Raw genomic sequence first — 18,742 nt, 5'->3', positions numbered from 1 at the left:
ATGCAGTTGTTGATCCTGATTTGGCAGTTTGTGAAGGACTCGATTCCAGTAGGCTAAAAGATGCACCAAACTTGATAGCAGAGAATTCTAAACAACAGCATTTGCCATAATGGGATCCATTGATTTTTTTTTTTTTTTTTTTAAATTTGTACTTACTAATGACATGTAGGGTGACTTTCATCTTGGGGATTAGTGAACAGGTGAGGGTTTGAGAAGCTCAGAAGTAAACATTTGCATGTGTACTCTCCTCCCTAATTCCAAGGTGTTTTCTATTTTTAAATTAATTTTTTAAAGTTTTCGAGACAGAATTTTGTTGGGTTGCCTAGGCTGGACTCAAACATTTCAGCTCAAACGATCCTCCCACTTCAACCTGGGACTACAGGTGCACCTCACAGTGCCCTGTTGAAAAATAATTTTTGCAATAGAGTGTGGCAACATGCTAATGTACCACAAAATTGCAAGTTTTAGAACTATATATATTTTAAGTTTAATTTACGAATTATGTTGATGATGGAGTAAGGAGAATAATATGCTAGTTAACTTCAGAAATTCTTGTACTTCCTCACTTTTTATTTAAAATATTCATGGATATGCACAAGCTAAATGGTAGGCCACAATGCATCACCCCTGTCCCCCACCAACACATACCCTTATCATCTTTTTGAAAATTTTGGTTTTTTTTCAAGTTTGTTGTATACTTTGACTATATTTTGAGATAGCCAGTGAATATTCAAATATTCCATCATGTTGAGCTAATGGAAAAATCATGTTAAGAGTACTAGTAATTTAACTGGAAGTGTGGCTTGGTGGTAGAGTGCTTGTGTTCAGTTCTCAGCACAGGGAAAAAAATTGAGTTTAAAAAAATGAAAAATTTTAAAAAGTACTAGTTTTTAGAGATACTTGATTGTGCTATCAATGAAAGAAAATTTTAAGCTAGAATGAAAGAAAATGCTAACAATTAAAGAAAATTTTAAGCTAGAATGTACGTCACATGTTTTGATCATTTATTATATTTCGCAATGAATGACCAAATGGACTTTGGAAGACATACAGTTTAAGTTATTCTCAGTAGTTTTTTTAGACCAACACTAATTGATATGAACTGAGCCCAGAGTCACATGCCTGGCTACTTGGGAGATTAATGTTTGTAGAGAATAGCAAGTGTGAGGCCAGTCTGGGCAAGTTAGGGAGACCCTGTCTTAAAATAAAATTTAAAAGTGTTGGGGATTTATTCGTTGGATGAGTGCTTGCCTTCTATGTGCAAGGCCCTTGGTTTAATCCATTAGTACCACCTCCCATAAATAAATAAATAATACTAAGTAAACATATATGTGTGTGTGTTCAGTCTATATATAGATTAATTGAATACACATGGGTTGTATAGTATTCTTAGGCTGTATTTATGGAACTAGAAATATGAACAAAATTTTAAATATTTATTTTTAAATTTGGTTTTTAGATATATACATGACAGTAGAGTGTATTTTGGCATACTACACGTACATTGAGTATAACTTATTCAATTTTAAATATTTTAGTAACCAGTTAACATAGTGGAAGTGTGGAAGAGTGCCTGATAATTCAGATCACTATAAAAATATATTTATTTTTTAAGAGGAAAATGTTTGTCAGAACTTATTAATTTTGTTTGAGTGTAATGTTGTATTTTAAGGTTTGGACTTGGTAATTCAGCTATTATTGAAAACTTGAACTTTGCTTGTTAGTGAAGTGTAACAAACTACAGGGCATAATAAATACTTTAGTGTATTGGAAGCATAGTTAAGAAATTATTGTTCAGTCCAGTCACATTAAAAATTAATTTGATTAATTTGGCCATGTTTTGTAAATCCTCATCTCATAATATTTATAAACTCTACCTTTTAGATGTTATTTGAGTTAAGATTCTCACTGACTGGCTGATTTTTTTGTTTTGTTTTACGTTGTTTTCTCTCAGCATATTAGGTGCTCTAACCACTGAACTAGGTTCACAGCCTTTTTTATATTTTATATTAGACAGTGTCTCGCTAAGTTGCTGAGGGAGGCTAGGATCAAATTTGTGATCCTCCTGCCTCAGCCTTTGGAGTCGCTGGGATTATAGGCATGTGCCACTGTTGCTAGCTCTTTCTGGTTTTATACTGAAAGCATATTCTAGCGTTCTTGAAGATATTTGCCATTTCTAGCTTATCTTTTAAATCTCATTTAGAATAATTCTTTTGAGTGATAGAAATTAGAGGAAATTTGTATTTGTGATTCTAATTCATTCCTAATTACTGTGTGGAAACTAATCTTCTGTTTTATCCTTGAAAAGGTATACCATTATTTGATGGTTCGTGTCGTTTCATTGATCCACAAACTATACAGTCTATCCAGCAGTGCCATTTGCATCTTAGCAACCTTAATAGTGTCTTAAGCTGTTTTGCAACAGAGGCAGAGGATATCACTGAGAGAGGTATGTTCTTTGTTTTTATACTGTTAAAATTTACTCAAAAAATGGAATAAAGTTCCTGTTTTCCTGTGTGGACCATTGTTTAAAGGACATTAGTTCTCAAATGCTAGCATAGTTTTTATGTAAAATTACAAAATGTTATTAGGTGTGTCATTAGCAGATACTAAAACAATCTGGAGTTAAAGTTTATGATAGTTAAGGTAGTATACTTCAGGGGAATTTCCAATTTTACAATTATATGTAGATTTTTATCCAAAGAAGTGACTGTAATCTTTTTCCCCCAGGTTTTGCCATTTAAAACAAAAGGCCAGTTTCAAGGCCTGATTTGAACAACCTCTATTGATGATAAACTATTAGTTTGCATAAAATGATGATAAACTTAATTTTCATAAAAATTAGGTCAATGATTTTATTATTTTAGCATTTTGGAGATTAACTTGATACCATTTTGAGCAAAGTCAATTAGTTACAAGCTGAGTTTGTTAAAAGCATATATATATTGTCACCAAGTAATTAGGTTTTTAAAACTAGCAGATATCTTCATTTTTCATTTGTGGTTGATAAATTGAATAAATCAATGTCAGTTTTTCTTTGCAGAAATGGTGGACTTAAAGAATAAGCATATGGTTGTCCAGCTCATCTGTCAATATGTACAAATGGTTCTTTGGTTTTCTCATTCTGGGCTTTTACCAGAAGGCTTAGGTAAAATATTTACTTAATCTACTAATATTAATTGAAACATTGTGTATAATTTTGTTGTTCTCTGTTTCAGGCTTACTTTCTTCCAGATAATGTTTTTTTTCTTTTCTTGCATTCTTTCTTTGTATCTTCAGTGCCTTAGCCTGAAAGTGATACACAGATTCTCTACATGTTCATTGGATTGAATAACATTTTTAAAAGGAAAGCAAGTTTGAGAAAACTGAGCTTCTGAAAATGAGTTCAATAATAACACAAGCAGCTGGTTGCAGTGGTGCATGCCTGTAATCCCAGCAGCTGGGGAGGTTGAGGCATGAGGATTGGGAGTTCAGAGCTAGCCTCAGCAACTTTGGGAGGCCCTAAGTGTATTAGTGAAACCCTTTCTCTAAATAAATATAAAAAAGGGCTGAGGATGTGGCTCAATGAATGGTTGGAGAGCCCCCCCCCCCACCCCCTTCAATCTCTGCTACCAAACTTTGAACTCATGATCCTCAGCCTGTCTGACTCAGCCTCCCAAGCTGCTGGGATTACAAGCATGGGCCACCACACCTGGCCTAGAATTCACTTTTAAAACCTCTAACTGCTTGCATTTCTAGTAAATTACATTTTATTTAGAAGTGCTTCTGCTACTGCACACAATTGCTGTTAATCTTATGTTTTTTAAGTTCTTTTAGATTTTTAAATTTTTGTTTGTACCTAGGAAGAGTAAAACAGTTTGCAGGGTTTTAAACCAGCCAACATCCTTGTTATAAACTTTCATGAGACATTGTTTTCCCACTTGTGTATCTATAAATAAAAGAATGTGTAGTATTCTTGTATTACTTAAATTTAGGGAACCTGCAATTTTAAGCAATGTAATAAAATTAAAGTATAATACTAATTTGTATAACTTGTCCACTTATATTGTGGACATATTTTAGAAAAATTACTGTTGTTTTTTTTTTGTCCCCCCAACTTTAAATAAAAATCCAGATGATGCTGTGCAGTTGTCAAGGTTATGCTACAACTACCCTGTAATTCAGAACTACTACACCAATTGTCGACAGAAGTGTGAGCGTTTATCAAGGTATAGTATATCCAGACCTTCAAAACACAGTTTAGAAATTACATCTATGGGATCTTGGGCTGTGTGGTTCAGCAGTAGAGCGCTTGCCTTGCACATGTGAGGCACTGGGTTTGATCCTCAGCACTGCATAAAAATAAACAAAATAAAGATATTGTATCCATCTATAATTTTAAAAAAAGATACAGAAATTACTTCTGTGAAAAATCAGACCTTCTCAGAACAAAGTTCATCATGCTGTACAATGATTAAATGTGTGGAATTCTCAGTAAATAAATGTTAGAATGTTAGTGGTATTTCTAATTTATTTGTATCATTTGCCTTGACTTGCTGGCTATATCTTTATTTTACTCTTAAGTCTATTACCATTATGAGAAGGTTTTATAAGCATTTTTAAAAAATGAAAAAAAGGGGCTGGGGATGTGGCTCAAGTTGTAGTGTGCTTGCCTAGCATGCGTGAGGCACTGGGTTCGATTCTCAGCACCACATAAAAATAAAATAAAGATATGTGTCCACCTAAAACTAAAAAATAAATATTAAAAAAAAAGAAAAAACTTGAATAGCCTTGTTGTTTCTAAAGAGAAATATGAAAGTAATAGTAGAACATAGTACGGTTTAGAGCATTAGCCCTATCTCTGGAACTAAATAGCTTTCTACCTCAAGTTGGAATGACAATTTTAGAGCTGCAGACAACATTTATAGCAGTGATTGATTCTACCTTTGTTAGCTCAGAATCACCAGGGAGGTTAAAAAGTTGAGCAAACTGTAATTCTTATGCATGGTAAAATTTGCATACCAGTGCTTTAGAATAATTAATTTCCAATAATGAACATGGCTTTGGGAGAATGATTAGACATATTTAAATTTTGTTAAAGATCTTTTATTTCCTAAGTATGTTTTTGGACAAGTTTGCTATAGTTTGTGATTCTGTTTGTCATGTAAATTACAATATCAACATAAAATACGGGCGGGGCTCCTAGTATAAAGCCTGACTCAAGAAATTTCAATGAAGTAGAAATTGCTGCTGTTCTTAATTAATATTAAATTAGGAAATGGGGACAGGTCTCCAAATCATATTTTACGTGCTCAATAATAAATTTTGGGGTGAAGTTATAACCAAAGATAAAAGAATAGCTGTGGTGATGAAATGGAAACTATTTTACTTTGAACTGCAGTAGTTTTACTATATTAAGCTACTATACATTATGGTACTTTGCTCAATATGGTGAAAAGTAGAATAGTTCCAGACATTTTACTATTTAGAACGCATTCTTTCCTAGAACTTGACCTTGCTGAATTTGAGGCAACTTAAGTGTTATGTGACCAATGCTCCTTTATTTCTGTAGTTCTTATGATGCTAAAATGAGATCCAATTTTTACCTCTCTTGTTTCTTTGATAGCTAGTGTTTTTAAGAGCTGGTGCTTATTTTTTGATACCAGTAATTAGCACTAATATCTAATATGTTTCTCATATTACAGAGGGAAGTGGAACCCTGATTGTTTGATGATTGATGGATTGGTTTCTCAGTTAGGAGATCAAGTTGAGAAGTTGTGGAAACGAGATGAAGGAGGCACAGGAAAATATCCTCCTGCTAGTCTACATGTAGGTTTACAGTAATTGCTATCACTTACTGAATCTTTGAAAGTTCTAGAGAGAGGAGACGTGTTTAACTATGTTTTTCATACCTGCCACAAACTAGGGAAAAGAAGGAGCACAAATAAATGAGTATGTTAGTGAGTGAATGGATGAATATAAGATCCACTGAAGTTTTTTTTTTTCCCCATTTCTTTTATAGGCACTACTAGACATATATTTATTAGACAACATTACTGAAGTAAACAAACACTCTATTGTATCCTTTAAATCTTTATCAAATATTCCTGTTACCAAAAATCATAAAAATTTTATAATAGTAGTAATCTTATAGTAGATTATAGTAATAATATATAATGCAGTCTCACTTTCATGCTTAGGTTTTTTTTATTTTTATTTTCTTAAAATAAGTCGTCTTCATCCAGTATCTCTTGGTTGAATTAGGAGGCCCTATGATCAACCTAAAATTATATGCAAAATTATTTGTTGTTCTAGGAATATGATCCTTGGTTTTTATTAGATTCTCAAATGTGTCTGGGAGCCAGACACTGTAGTACAACATGCCTGTAATCCCAGTGATTCATAGGTGAAGGCAGAAGGATGGCAAGTTCAAGTGAGGCCAGCCTGGCAACTTAGCAAGACCTTGTCCCACAATAAAAAATTAGAAGGGATGGGATGTAGCTCAGTGGCAGTGCTCTGCTGGAGTTCAGTCCCCACTATCAATAAAAGCAACCAGCCAAAAAAAAACTGTCTCTAGGGATATGTGGGTGTTAGCTTTTATCAGATTCTCAAATGTATCTAAAACTCAAAAACTATTCTAGGGCCAGTTGGGGTGGGGATTTAGCTAAGGGGTAGCGTACTTGCTTACTAAGCACAAATCCCTGGGTTGGACCCCAGGAATGGAAAGAAAAAAAGCCAAATAACTGCTCTAGAATGTTGCTGGCAAGTAGTTTTTAATGGGGTTAACATGCGTGCTGAAAATAAACATATTGTAAGTTAATAAAATAATAGGCATTGTTTGAACTCATATGTTTTTGTGGTAATGTAAGTTTCTTAAAATATCTTGCTTCATTATAATTAATACAGATTCACAGTGGGTTTTTTTTGTTGTTTTTTTTTTTTTTTTTAAGCTACTGACTTTTTGCCCAATAAATGACTGGGCTTACAGCTGGTTTTGTTTGTTTGTTGTTTTTTAGTAAACTACTTCCTTTTATTTTGCATATTAATATTTTAAGCATCTTTCTCCATCTTACAGCTCTGCTTTTTAAATTCTCTAAACAAGTTTTTAAGTTCGTTTCTGTGTAGAGAAAAGTATGCTTTAGCTCATCTCCTTTGTCATAACAAAATAGAGAATAAATGAAGCATAGGATACTGGCTGTATCCACATTTGATACAACTCTACTCCCAGTATGATAGTGAACACCTGTAATCCCTGCCACTTAGGAAGCTGAGACAGGAAGATCACAAGTTTGAGTCCAGCCTTGGCAACTTACTGAGACCCTGTCTGAAAATAAAAAGAGCTTGTGAAATAGCTCAGTGGTAGAATGGTTATCTAGCATGTAAGAGGCCCTGGGTTTAGTCTGCAGTATCATTGATTGATTTATTTTTTCTTCTTCATGGCTTTATTGAGGTAAAATTTAAGTATGATAAAATGAACGTATTTGAAGTATGCAGTTTGGCCAGTTTTGACGTGTGTAAGCAATACAATCAATATAAAAAGCATTTCCATTACTTTTTTTTTTAATTTGAGGAAACAGTGCATGATTTATTACATTAGAAATTAATTACCTTAAGATATATAGAATCCCACTTCTACATGTTAGCTACTTCAAAATTAAATGGTACACTTACAAATATCACATAGATAAAGAAGAAAACACAACAAAAGTAAATATAAAGTGCTTTGGATTAAGTGATAATAAAAGCTTAAAATATCAATCTCTGGGATGAAACAGTACTCATTTATAACATAAAGTACTTTTATCAGAAAGAAGCTAAATTACCAAATGATTTTCAAATTAGATAGTAGGGAGGAAAAAAATTCAGAGTAGTAACAGAAACATGAAATTGAAGAAATAATACAGCTAAAGGTTGATAAAAATCAAATGAGTTTAATCAAGAAAAAAGTGAGAACACAAAAATTAATATCAATGGAAAGGGAGCTATCAAAATAACACTACAGATGCTAAAAATATTAAGATAATATCACAATTGTGTGCCAACATATGTGATAACTTACATAACATGGTTTATGTTAGAGAATGATCTGTGATCTTTGAAGAAAGTATGTTCAATCATTGATGGGTGAAATATTCTGTATATGTTTTCAAGACTTTTTAAATGCTACATTCTGTTGCAACCTATGCTGAATACATATGTAGTGGTTTTTTCTTTTGTTCTTTGTCCTTAATCCTTTTTTTTAAAAGACCATTTATTTGTTACTTGATATTATGTATTCCTTTCCAAACAAAACGGATACTCCCATTGAGTCTTTTCCAACTGCCTTTGCCATTTCTTGGAGTCAAATTAAACTTATTCAAGGATTTTGGCTGATTGATCATAATGACTTTGAGGTAAGTCACTTAATGTAAGCTTTCCTAAATTACTAGGATTTCAGAAAGCATACCTGACTAGATTAAATTTGATATTAAAGATCATAGTGTATTTCTAGAGGTAATTTAAGGAGAATTCACTTTAATCAATGCTTTCACCAAGCACTACCTTATGCAATAAAAATACAAGGATAAAACTTCAAAAACTTAAGTTAATGTCTAAAGAAGGAAACAAATGAGAATTATTGATAATACAAATACTATGATATGTTAGAGATATGTTTGGAGTGTTTAATGAACCATAGAAGGCAAGATTTATCATCCATGTATGAAACAGATAGTGGAAAGATTTTATATATAACTTATTGAGGTCTGGAAGATATAAGGCTTTTGTTAAAACTTATATGTTAAAGTAATTCCTTTTATCTTACAGTTAAACTGATTTTATATCTTGATTCCCCCCCACACACACACACAAACTGGCTTTTAATATTGCTTGTCTTTTTAAGATTGACTTCTTTGTCTAAATGCAAAGGATTGTATTTATATTTTACAATTTCGTGTCATTTTTGCAGAGTGGGTTGGACCTTCTGTTTCACCCAGCTACTGCAAAACCTCTGTCATGGCAACATTCAAAAATTATTCAAGCCTTTATGAGTCAGGGAGAGTATAGACAAGCTCTCAGATATATTCAGACAATGAAGCCAACAGTGTCCAGTGGTAGTGATGTTATCCTTCACCTCACTGTTTTGCTTTTTAATAGGTAAGTACGTCTTTTGCAAGTATAGACTCTTGAACATGTATGTTAATAATATGAAATTGAGGAATAGATAGTAACAATATCTAGTATTTTTACTTTGGTTGCATTCCCTAAAATATCTTATGCCTCTTGATTTTTCAGTGTTAAGAAAAACTTATACAATGCCTAGTGCCAAACAGATTTACAATTGTATCTGTAAATGCTGTGATTATATAATAGTACTTAAAATGGCTGAAAATGTTTTAATATTTCAAGCCTGAAAATACTAATCTTCTCTTTTGAGATTTACCCTATGCTAGATGGAAAGATGTTACAATATTTTTGAGCTACTTTAATTTATATAAGTGATAGTGTACTCTTTGGACTCGAATAGACTTGAATTTAACCTTACTTGTACCACTTTCTAAAATATGGTCAAAAGCTGTTTTTTTAGCTAGATATAGTTGTGCATACCTGTAATCCTAGCCAATCCAGAGGCTGAAGCAGGAGGATTGCAAGTTTGAATTTACCTTAGGAAACTTTACCACATCCTTTCTGAAAACAAAGTTATTTTAAAACTTTGAGAATATAGCTCAGTGGTAAAACGCCTCTGGGGTTCAGTCCCTAGTATAAAGCATAAACAAATAAAAAAAGCAGTTTATCTTTTCTGAGGCTGAGTTTCCTCATTTGTAACATGGGTTAATAAAGTCCACCTTGAGGTATTTTAAATTGTAATGGCAAAAGCACTATTACAGTTGTCTGCAGAAGTTGTAAATCATTAATAAGTGGTGGTAATGGTCGATCAGTCATTATTGTCATTTCTTGAACTTATCCTAAGTCCAGGACCTCAACCTCTTCCTCTTTATTAATATCATCAGTCTTTTTTCCACAACTTATTCTGGTAATCTCTTGATTTTGTGAGGTACATTTGTGGGTGCATATCATCATCATAATTCTGGCTTGGCTGTTGTGCTTGCAAGTTAATCATTATGCACTGTACAATGATAAACTTGAGGTTAAAAAAAGGTTTTAGATGGTCAGCTTTTAAAATTGCTTATTTGGTCTTCATATCATAATGGTGCAGTAGAACTGAAAAATGTTTTATAGGTATAATCATTTTCTTCATTCTTTTCCTCTACCTTCTGTGGGTTTATTTTACCTAACTGTTTAACTCAAGTTGAATGATTAGCTTACCTAGTTTTTAGGTTTTTTCCTTAACTGATTTAAAAAGGCACATTCATTTTCTACATATTACTTTAAATTCCCAGTATGAGTTTTTTTCTTCTTCCTATTAGTTATTCAGACATTTTAATTTGTAAATGCTGGGATTAAAAATTACGTGTTGTATGGGCATAGTGGCAAAAATGAGGTCCTAAGCAACTCAGTGAGACTCTGTCTCTAAATAAAATACAAAATAGGACTAGGGATGTAAGCTTTCCTAAAAAGCTTTTGTGTCCTCAATGACTTTTCCTGGTCTCTTCAATAAGTTACTGAAAAAAGCATGGTAAGTTGCCTACTCTGAAGTGGGTGGGATCTGTCAGTTCCTTGCAAAACTACCAACTTTTTGTGATATTAATATTAGCTACATCAGCATTTTAAATCATTTTTTCTTTTAATGACTTTAGCCTTTTATTATTTTTTGGTGGCATTGGATGAAATACAACCTTGTTAGTACAGTTACTGTACTCTACTGAGCTATGTCCTTGTTGTGACCTTTTATTATAATGACCTTTAGTATGTGTAATTGTTGATGCATCTGCATCTTTCGCAGTCTTCTTTTACTCGGGAAACTGGAAATCAGTGATTCCTTGTTTGCCTATTTGGAATTTCTTTTCTCATTGTGGTTTTTGCTATGCATTTTGAAAGATGATTTACATTCACTTTAGTATCTTAAGAGTTTGTCACAGGAGTTTTTCAGGCTAGTTTTTCTGCCATATTGCCAAGACCCCCCTACACACAAATTGTTTACCGAAATGACTTTTCTATATCTGTTAACTGCTAAAACCCTAGACTATCTTTTCATCAATCAAAAAAATTTCTTACTGCTCTTCATATTTTTATCACTTTCTACCATAAGAAGCAAAATAATAGAATTAGGGCACTTGTTTGTAAGTGCCAGCAATAGAGTTTTCGAAGTTGGAGAATATTTGATGAATTATAAAAATTTTATCTTACTATCCTTCTAGTTAGGTATATCTGCTAAATTTAGGAGTAATGTCAAATGTGTTTTTATTCATTTTAAAATTTGTCCAAATTTTTCTTTTAAGGAAGAAAAGCATGTGGAGTGTTTCAATATTTATGAAGTATAAAATAGTAACACAAGTGACTTTCTAGCTTTTCTCTTGAATTCAATCATTGTTAACAACTTCAAGTTCATTCTTCTGAGATTTTCTGAACAAAATACCAGAAGAATGAACTTAGCAAAAATACCCTTGTGAAATATGCTTTTTGAACTTAGTTTTAGAGTTCATTTCATAACAATATATAAAGAGCTTCCTTGCTTTTAAGTGTTGCATACTTATTTGTTTTGTAGATAGATGTACAATTTAATGTAGTTCCTGTTAATGAACTTTAGATATTTTTGCTATTCTAAGTAATGCTATAATGAGTAGCTATACATTTTTCACACGCTCGGATTTATTTTGGAGAACGAAATTCTAGTGGTAGAATAACTTAGACAAAGTATATTTGCAGTTGCAATTTTGAGAGCTAAGGCAAATTGCCCTCCATGAGGGTTATGCCATTTTGATCCAAGGCCCTTATTGCCTGTACTCTGCCTTTATCAGATACTTGATGTGTCTTTTTCATAAGGAGCTATTTATTATGTGACTTGCCCATTTAAATTCTTTGCCTCTTTTACTGTGTTTGAATTTTTCCTAATTGATTTATTATTCATTACTGAAATTAACCTTGTGAGATTTACTCTTTAGTTTGTTGTTTCCTTTGGTGGGGGGATTACTGAGGATTGAACCTGGGGGCTTTAACCACGGAGCCCTTTTTTATATTTTATTTAGAGATGGGGTCTTGCTGAGTTACTTAGGGCCTTACAAAGTTGCTGAGGCTGGGTTGCCTCAGCCTCCCAAGCTGCTGGGATTACAGGTGTGTGCCACCATGCCTGGTTATAATTTACCTTTTCACAGTGGTTTGCTTATAATGGATTTTGCTGTCCTGAAAATAATGATTATCATGTTCTGTCTTCTCCAGTTTTTTTAAAAAAATGTTCTCATGGTTTCTACTACCACTTATTGCCTTGTTTTTATTTAAGGTATTGATTCATCTGAAATTTCTTTTGCTACAAGCATTGTTTCAAAATGATTTTAGGGGGCTGGAGATGTAGTTTAGATATAGAACAATTACCTGGCACACACAAAGTTCTATGTAAGTTCCTAGAACTGCAATAAAATAAATTAAAAATAAACCAGGCATGGTGGTGCATGCCTATAATCTTAGTAACTTCGTGTGATACCCTGTCATTGTCTCAATATAAAAAAGGGCTGGGAATGTAGCTCAGTGGTAAAGTGCCCATGTTCAATCCTCAAGAATAAACATTTTAACATATAGACTAGTATAATTAAGTTTTCATGAACACATCTGAAATAAAATTTAACAAATATCAAAATTTTGTTATACTTCTTTATTTCTTCATATTTGGTTTTTAAAATTGATACTGATCTGTTCATTTCATCCTGTTTGCTTTTCTTTCTACAAAAAGGTTCTGTGTTCTGCTCATTTTAATGTTTCTAGATTTTAATTGAATGGTAATTTTTCTACATTGTTTTTTTCTGCACACATGCACACATTTTTTTTTTCCCCCTGCACACATGTCTGCAGACACCCATCCCTCTTCTTTACTCAATCTGTAATGACCACAATGTCATGCCTGTTTTGATAGAAGGGAATACAAGGCAATTTCATAAGTGAATTTTAGAGATTTTGCATCTTTGAATTGTTGGTCTTTATAAAGTCTATGGAATATGTTGAGTATTATCTACTCGTAGTGTTATTAGTAATAACATTAACACATAGCCCTGACCTTCCAGCAGCAGGTGTCATTTGCTTTGCTGAGTAACTTTGTGTCCTCAGGAAGTCTGGGTCAGTGCTGCCAAATTTTCCTTAGATTCTTTAATTTATAACTGCTCATTATAAATACTAATTGCTGTAACTTTTATGTTACCTACTTGCCATGAAATGAGTGTTTTTATTCTGCCCCCTTTCTCCCATGAAAGGTCCAACAGAAATTTAACTGCCAGGTTAATCATTATCAATGTTCATATATATCTGTATTCTCATGTTCTTGAATATGTAAACGTTTATAGGTTTTATTTATTGGTTATTTTTTTTCTTTTTTGTAGCACCAGGATTGAACCTATGACCACATCCTAGGCAAGATATTGTATATCTTTATGCATTTTTGATGGCATTTATATAGATGATAATCTTTGCAGTGGGATTATTGTTTCATATCCTGCATGTAATTTAAATTCTAATAGGTAAACTCAGGTGAATTTCCAAGATAAGAGTATTGGTGCATTTTCAGTTGGACATTTTTCTAAAGGTCACAGAATCCCTGTCTTGATTTAGGGAGAGACCTATGTAAGAAACACTGTTTTAAAATTATCTCATTCCTCAAAGAAGGACATTTCATTGTCTCTGCTTGTGGTCTGTGACTGTTAAATTTGAATTCAGTTCTTTAAGCGGACCTTGCTCTGGATTAGCCCAAATCAACTACTTATGAGCTATAACTTTCATCTGTCATGAATAAAATATGCTTGTTACCACCTGTAGACCTTTATTCATTTTCTTATCCATTCCTCTGTCAAATATCTCTACCTTAAAAGCCTGATATTTCGCTATCATAACATCAGTCTTTAATTTCTATCCAGGCCTGCTCACTTTTTTGTTTTATTGTGAAGTTCTGTTTTGTTTTTCTATTGTTTTATACTTGCACAATACAGAGCAGCATAATATTAAATCTTTTATTAGCAATATTCATTATGCAGCATATTTTTAAAAATCTTTGTAAATTGCAGTGCAAAATTATCTTTGAGATTGTATAGGTAGATGAATTTTGAACATTTTAAATAGCCTTTCAAAAACTAAACTTGGATAATTATTGATTTTAGGTGCCTGGTTGAGGCCTGGAGTTTATTGCGACAACATTCTAATAAAGTGAATGCAGAGGAATTACTGAAGCATGCCTATGAAGTCTGCCAGGAAATAGGCTTAATGGAAGATTTATTGAAATTACCATTTACAAACACTGAACAGGTAATCATTTAACAGTGTAATTTTATCACAAATTCAAGATAAATTGATAGTTTACAAATCCATTCTGTTCTTCTAGGAGTGTTTGGTGAAATTTTTGCAGTCCAGTGCCAGTGTTCAGAATCATGAATTCCTTTTAGTTCACCATTTGCAGCGTGCCAATTATATTCCTGCTTTGAAGCTGAACCAGACTTTGAAGATTAATCTTATGGTATGATTAAAGTTGTTTCTTTGTGTGGGAGAAGGGAATAAGGAACCGAAGACTTTTTTGGTTGATTTGATTCATAAGAACTTGCAGTGTTTGTATCTGTTGTGCCTTTTATTGTCATAACTTGGAGAAAGTTCTTCTTGTCTATTGGCATATTATTACTTCTTTTTTTAAAAAAAAAAATCCCTCTACTGTCTCCTCCCTAATTCTTCTATATTCGTATATGCCATTTATGCCCTGACATCTGCCCACAGTCTTGCCATACTGACCACTCAGGAAAAATGAGAGGAAGAGTTAGAGACAGCAGCAGAAGTTACTTAATGCAGAGAGTATTGGATTTCAAAGGTTGAAACTAGTTCTTAATTTGCTGTGTTTAGGACATGCTCTGAGCCTTTGTTTCCTCGTGTATAAACCAATATTTCCTTATGAAGTTGTTATGAGAGGGCTCAGAGATTTATGAAGTAACAGGTTGACTGACTCATGTAAATGTTTAATAAATGATAACCACTGTTTTTAATAGTTGTGAAGGAGCAATGTTTGTTAGTAGACATTTTTAATTGATGTAAGCAATTAAGTTTGTGTGCAAAATCTTCAATTTGGAAAAATATAGGTAGGAGGAAGAAAATATTTATAATATGATTATATTTTAACTGGTAAATACAATTTTGATATATTCAATAGAATGATCGGGATCCTCGTTTGCGGGAGAGATCAGTGGCTCGAAATTCTATATTAGAGCAATATGGGGAAATCCTTCCTAGAGTCCAGAGAAAATTAGCCATGGAAAGAGCTAAGCCTTACCATCTGTCAACATCATCAGTTTATCAAGAATGTAAGATTTCATTGAAGAATGTCATAAACTCTCAGGCTATTAAAAATATTGAATGATTGCTTCTCTGAAACTCTCATTACTTTAAATATTACTCACTTTTACTAATACTTTCATCACAGTCTTTTTTTTTTTTTTTTTTTGTTTACTGACTACTCTGTTCCATGAAATGTAGGGTTTTCTGGGACGTTTTTTACAATTTGTTTCCTACTGTAACGCAGAATGAAAATCTTGTATTTTAGTTGAAGACGTGCCCAACTTTTAGTTAAATAATTTTATACCATATCCCAAATTGTTAAATTTCAGTATAGCTGTAGTTTAAACCAAATATAATTTAAACTTTATTATGACTTCCATGTTGTCCATTCTTTGATATTACATTATTAAAATCCTGTTTGTTAGAGAATCAATTAAATCCTACATTCTTCATTTTACAGTTTCTAGACCCAAACCATTGTCAGCATTTCCAAAGAAAGCCATGACAGGAACAGTGTTATCAAGATCCACTTTCATCAATAATGTGTTATCTAGAATTGGAGAGGTGTGGACAAGCAGTGATCCTGGAAATAGCGTCTCACTTTATAATAAGTATGTTTTTTAATACCTTTTTTAAAAAAATATGTATTTTTTTTAGTTGTTGATGGACTTTTATTTTATTCATTTATTTTTATGTGTTGCTGAGAATTAAACCCAGTGCCTCACACATGCAAGGCAAGCGCTCTACCACTCAGCCCCAGCCCCTTTCTTATACCTTTTAAGGTCATGTTACTTGCAGTTTTTCCTGGACACCCGAAGTATTTATCACAATCTACCCTAATTATTATAGTGTTTATTATTAGCATATGTAAAGAGGAAAAGCATTTTTATGGTGGCTGCTTTTCTTAAAAGAAGAATGTTTTACTTTCAGTTAGAGTGGTGTATTTAGGGGCTGGGGCTGGGGTTGTGGTTTAGTGGTAGTGCGCTTGCCTAGGCACTGGGTTCTATTCTTAGCACTGCATATAAACAAATAAAATAAAGGTTATTGACAACTAAAAAAAGTTTAAGGGGCTGGGTTGTATCTCAGAGTTAGATCACTTGCCTGGCATACGTGAGGCACTGGGTTCGATCCTCAGCACCACATAAAAATAAAAGATATTGTGTCCACCTATATCTAAAATAAATATTTAAAAAACATTTTTTAAAAGGCAGTGTGTTTATTGTAGATATTGCAAAGTAAGAAATGAAAGTCCTTTCCTATTCCATCTAATTTTACTTTAAAGCTTTTTTTTAATCAATGCAGCATGATGCATAATCAGAAGTTAAATTTTTATTTTCTTTGTAGTCCTAAAATAGAAGAAGCATCTCCTATAGTATATTCTTTCCCACATCTACAACTGCCTGAGGCATTTGTTGGAACACCCATTTCAAAAGCATCACAGAGGATTTCTAGGTGAGAGTTCATTAAATCATCCTTAAAGACACAATGTTAGGCATTAATTACAACAGTAATGTTTAATGTATGGTTTCTTTAAAATTTGGACAGTATGGTGATTTTAAAATCAATTTCTCATTTCGGACATCTTAGTGAAAAGTATTCTTTGCTATAACTTTGGAGTAAAGTAAAATGTTAGGCTTCCCCCCCCCTTTGATATTATCTTCTTGTTAGATGACCTCTGTAGAAATTGTTTTTGTAATTATTAACTAATCTCAGTTGGTTCATATTGAAGCTTTCTCCTGTACAGCAGAGACTACTTGATGTCTCATAGAACTTCAGATGCAGTAATACTATATCAGTAATATGATATTACAAATATAAATAAATTCAGTGTTTCACATCTAAATGAAATTGTGATTATAAGTTGTATTTAGCAACATCAGATAGTTGAAAAATATTCATAACTGGCAATATGATTCAGTGGGAGAGTGCTTGCCTAGTAAACATGAAGCACTGGGATTAATCTGTATTACTGCAAAAAAAGAAAAATGCTCTTGAGGTCACGGTAAACCTTTTCAAATGGCTAACTACAAAAATACTTGGTGCGAGCAAGTGTGCAAAGCAGTTTGAACTGTTGTGCATTGCTGCTGGTAGGAACATAAAACTCTGCCAATTTCTTTCAACATACATTTTTTTCCCTTATGACTCAGCATCCCCACTCCTACTTGTTTACCCAAGGGAAATTTTTAAAAAAGACTAGTCAATAAAATGAAAAGTGTCAAGAGTGTCGATCAATGTTTCTGAGTTCAATCCCTGGTAACAAGGAAAAAAGAATTTTTTTTTCTTCATACTCTTCTTAGAGAATAACTTAATCTTGTATAAGAATTTTGTGCCAGGCATGGTGATACATGCCTGTAATCACACTGAGCTTTGAGGCTGAGGATCAGAAGTTCAAAGCCAGCCTCAGCAACTTGGCAAGACCCTGTCTCAAAATAAAAAGGACTGGTGATGTAGCTTAATAGCAGTAAAGCACTCCTGGCTTTAATTCCCAATATACCACTAAACCACCCAAAGAATTTTGCCATTTGTCATACAGACCTTGCTTTTGAGAAGCAGTCTCACCTAAATAGGCAAGATGTAAATATTAACAGTGTAAATATTAACAGTGCAGAGCTTTTAACATAATATTGGAAAAGTTAAATTAAAAAGTAAGCAATTTGTTTACAAGTACAGAATTTAAATACAAATTAGAAAGAAACGAAGATAGAGAAAGAAATGTCTAGATTAGATGTTCATGTTTTGGTAGAAATCTCAAGGCTGTGACTGGTACAGAATAACAGGTACAAAGACCTTGTAATGAAAATGCTTTCATTTCTGCACTGGGTAATAGGTTGATTCTTAAAGTACCCATGATCTGTGTGGATCTACCACCCTGATAATGAAAATCCCTTTGGAATCTGAAGGATAGAATGCAGGAGAAACAAAACAACTGGGATTTTTAAAAAACTTTCTGGGCAACAGAACAAGCTGTTCTTCTTTGGTTATTCTCAGCTGATCCACACTGGCATCTGGGAGAAATAAAAAAATAACTGTTTTTATTATAGAAAATACAGACATAAAATAGACTATTGGGGAGGCTGGGGTTGTGGCTCAGTGGTAGAGCACTTGCCTGGCACGTGTGAGGCCTTGGATTTGAGTGTCAGCACCACATATAAATAAAATTAAAAGTCCATTTACAACTATATTATGACCTGAAAATATTTTTCTGTAAGTTTTTAAGCTTATTTGGACTGTGTATGTGTTATACAAATCATGAATGAAATCAGTTTTATCATTTGATGTAAACTAGGTCTGGGACATTATGGAAAACTTTTTGAGATTATTTTGTCAACAAACTTTTTTTTTTAAGGGAGAGAGAATTTTTTTTTTTTTTTAA

The 18,742-nt window shown here is 32.9% G+C and overlaps 1 protein-coding gene across 3 annotated transcripts in view; it reads left to right on the top strand.

Annotated features, from left to right (window-relative positions):
* Positions 1–18,742, top strand: part of Ahctf1 (AT-hook containing transcription factor 1) — a 63,833-nt gene that overhangs the window by 25,295 nt on the left and 19,796 nt on the right. For all 3 annotated transcript variants that reach the window (XM_046432539.2, XM_046432538.2, XM_046432537.2), the window contains exons 15-26: positions 2,309–2,449; positions 3,044–3,148; positions 4,115–4,208; positions 5,685–5,808; positions 6,002–6,058; positions 8,226–8,372; positions 8,927–9,114; positions 14,214–14,358; positions 14,435–14,566; positions 15,245–15,395; positions 15,830–15,980; positions 16,714–16,821. In XM_046432539.2, coding sequence (XP_046288495.1) covers positions 2,309–2,449; positions 3,044–3,148; positions 4,115–4,208; positions 5,685–5,808; positions 6,002–6,058; positions 8,226–8,372; positions 8,927–9,114; positions 14,214–14,358; positions 14,435–14,566; positions 15,245–15,395; positions 15,830–15,980; positions 16,714–16,821 — 1,543 coding nt within the window. The remainder of the gene's footprint in view (positions 1–2,308; positions 2,450–3,043; positions 3,149–4,114; positions 4,209–5,684; positions 5,809–6,001; positions 6,059–8,225; positions 8,373–8,926; positions 9,115–14,213; positions 14,359–14,434; positions 14,567–15,244; positions 15,396–15,829; positions 15,981–16,713; positions 16,822–18,742) is intronic.

Source organism: Marmota monax, unplaced genomic scaffold, assembly GCF_021218885.2.
Source record: "Marmota monax isolate L192 unplaced genomic scaffold, Marmota_monax_Labrador192_F-V1.1 WCK01_AAM20220418_F8-fsc00090, whole genome shotgun sequence".
Lineage (NCBI taxonomy): Eukaryota > Metazoa > Chordata > Mammalia > Rodentia > Sciuridae > Marmota > Marmota monax.
This window is presented reverse-complemented; position numbering and strand designations above follow the sequence as displayed.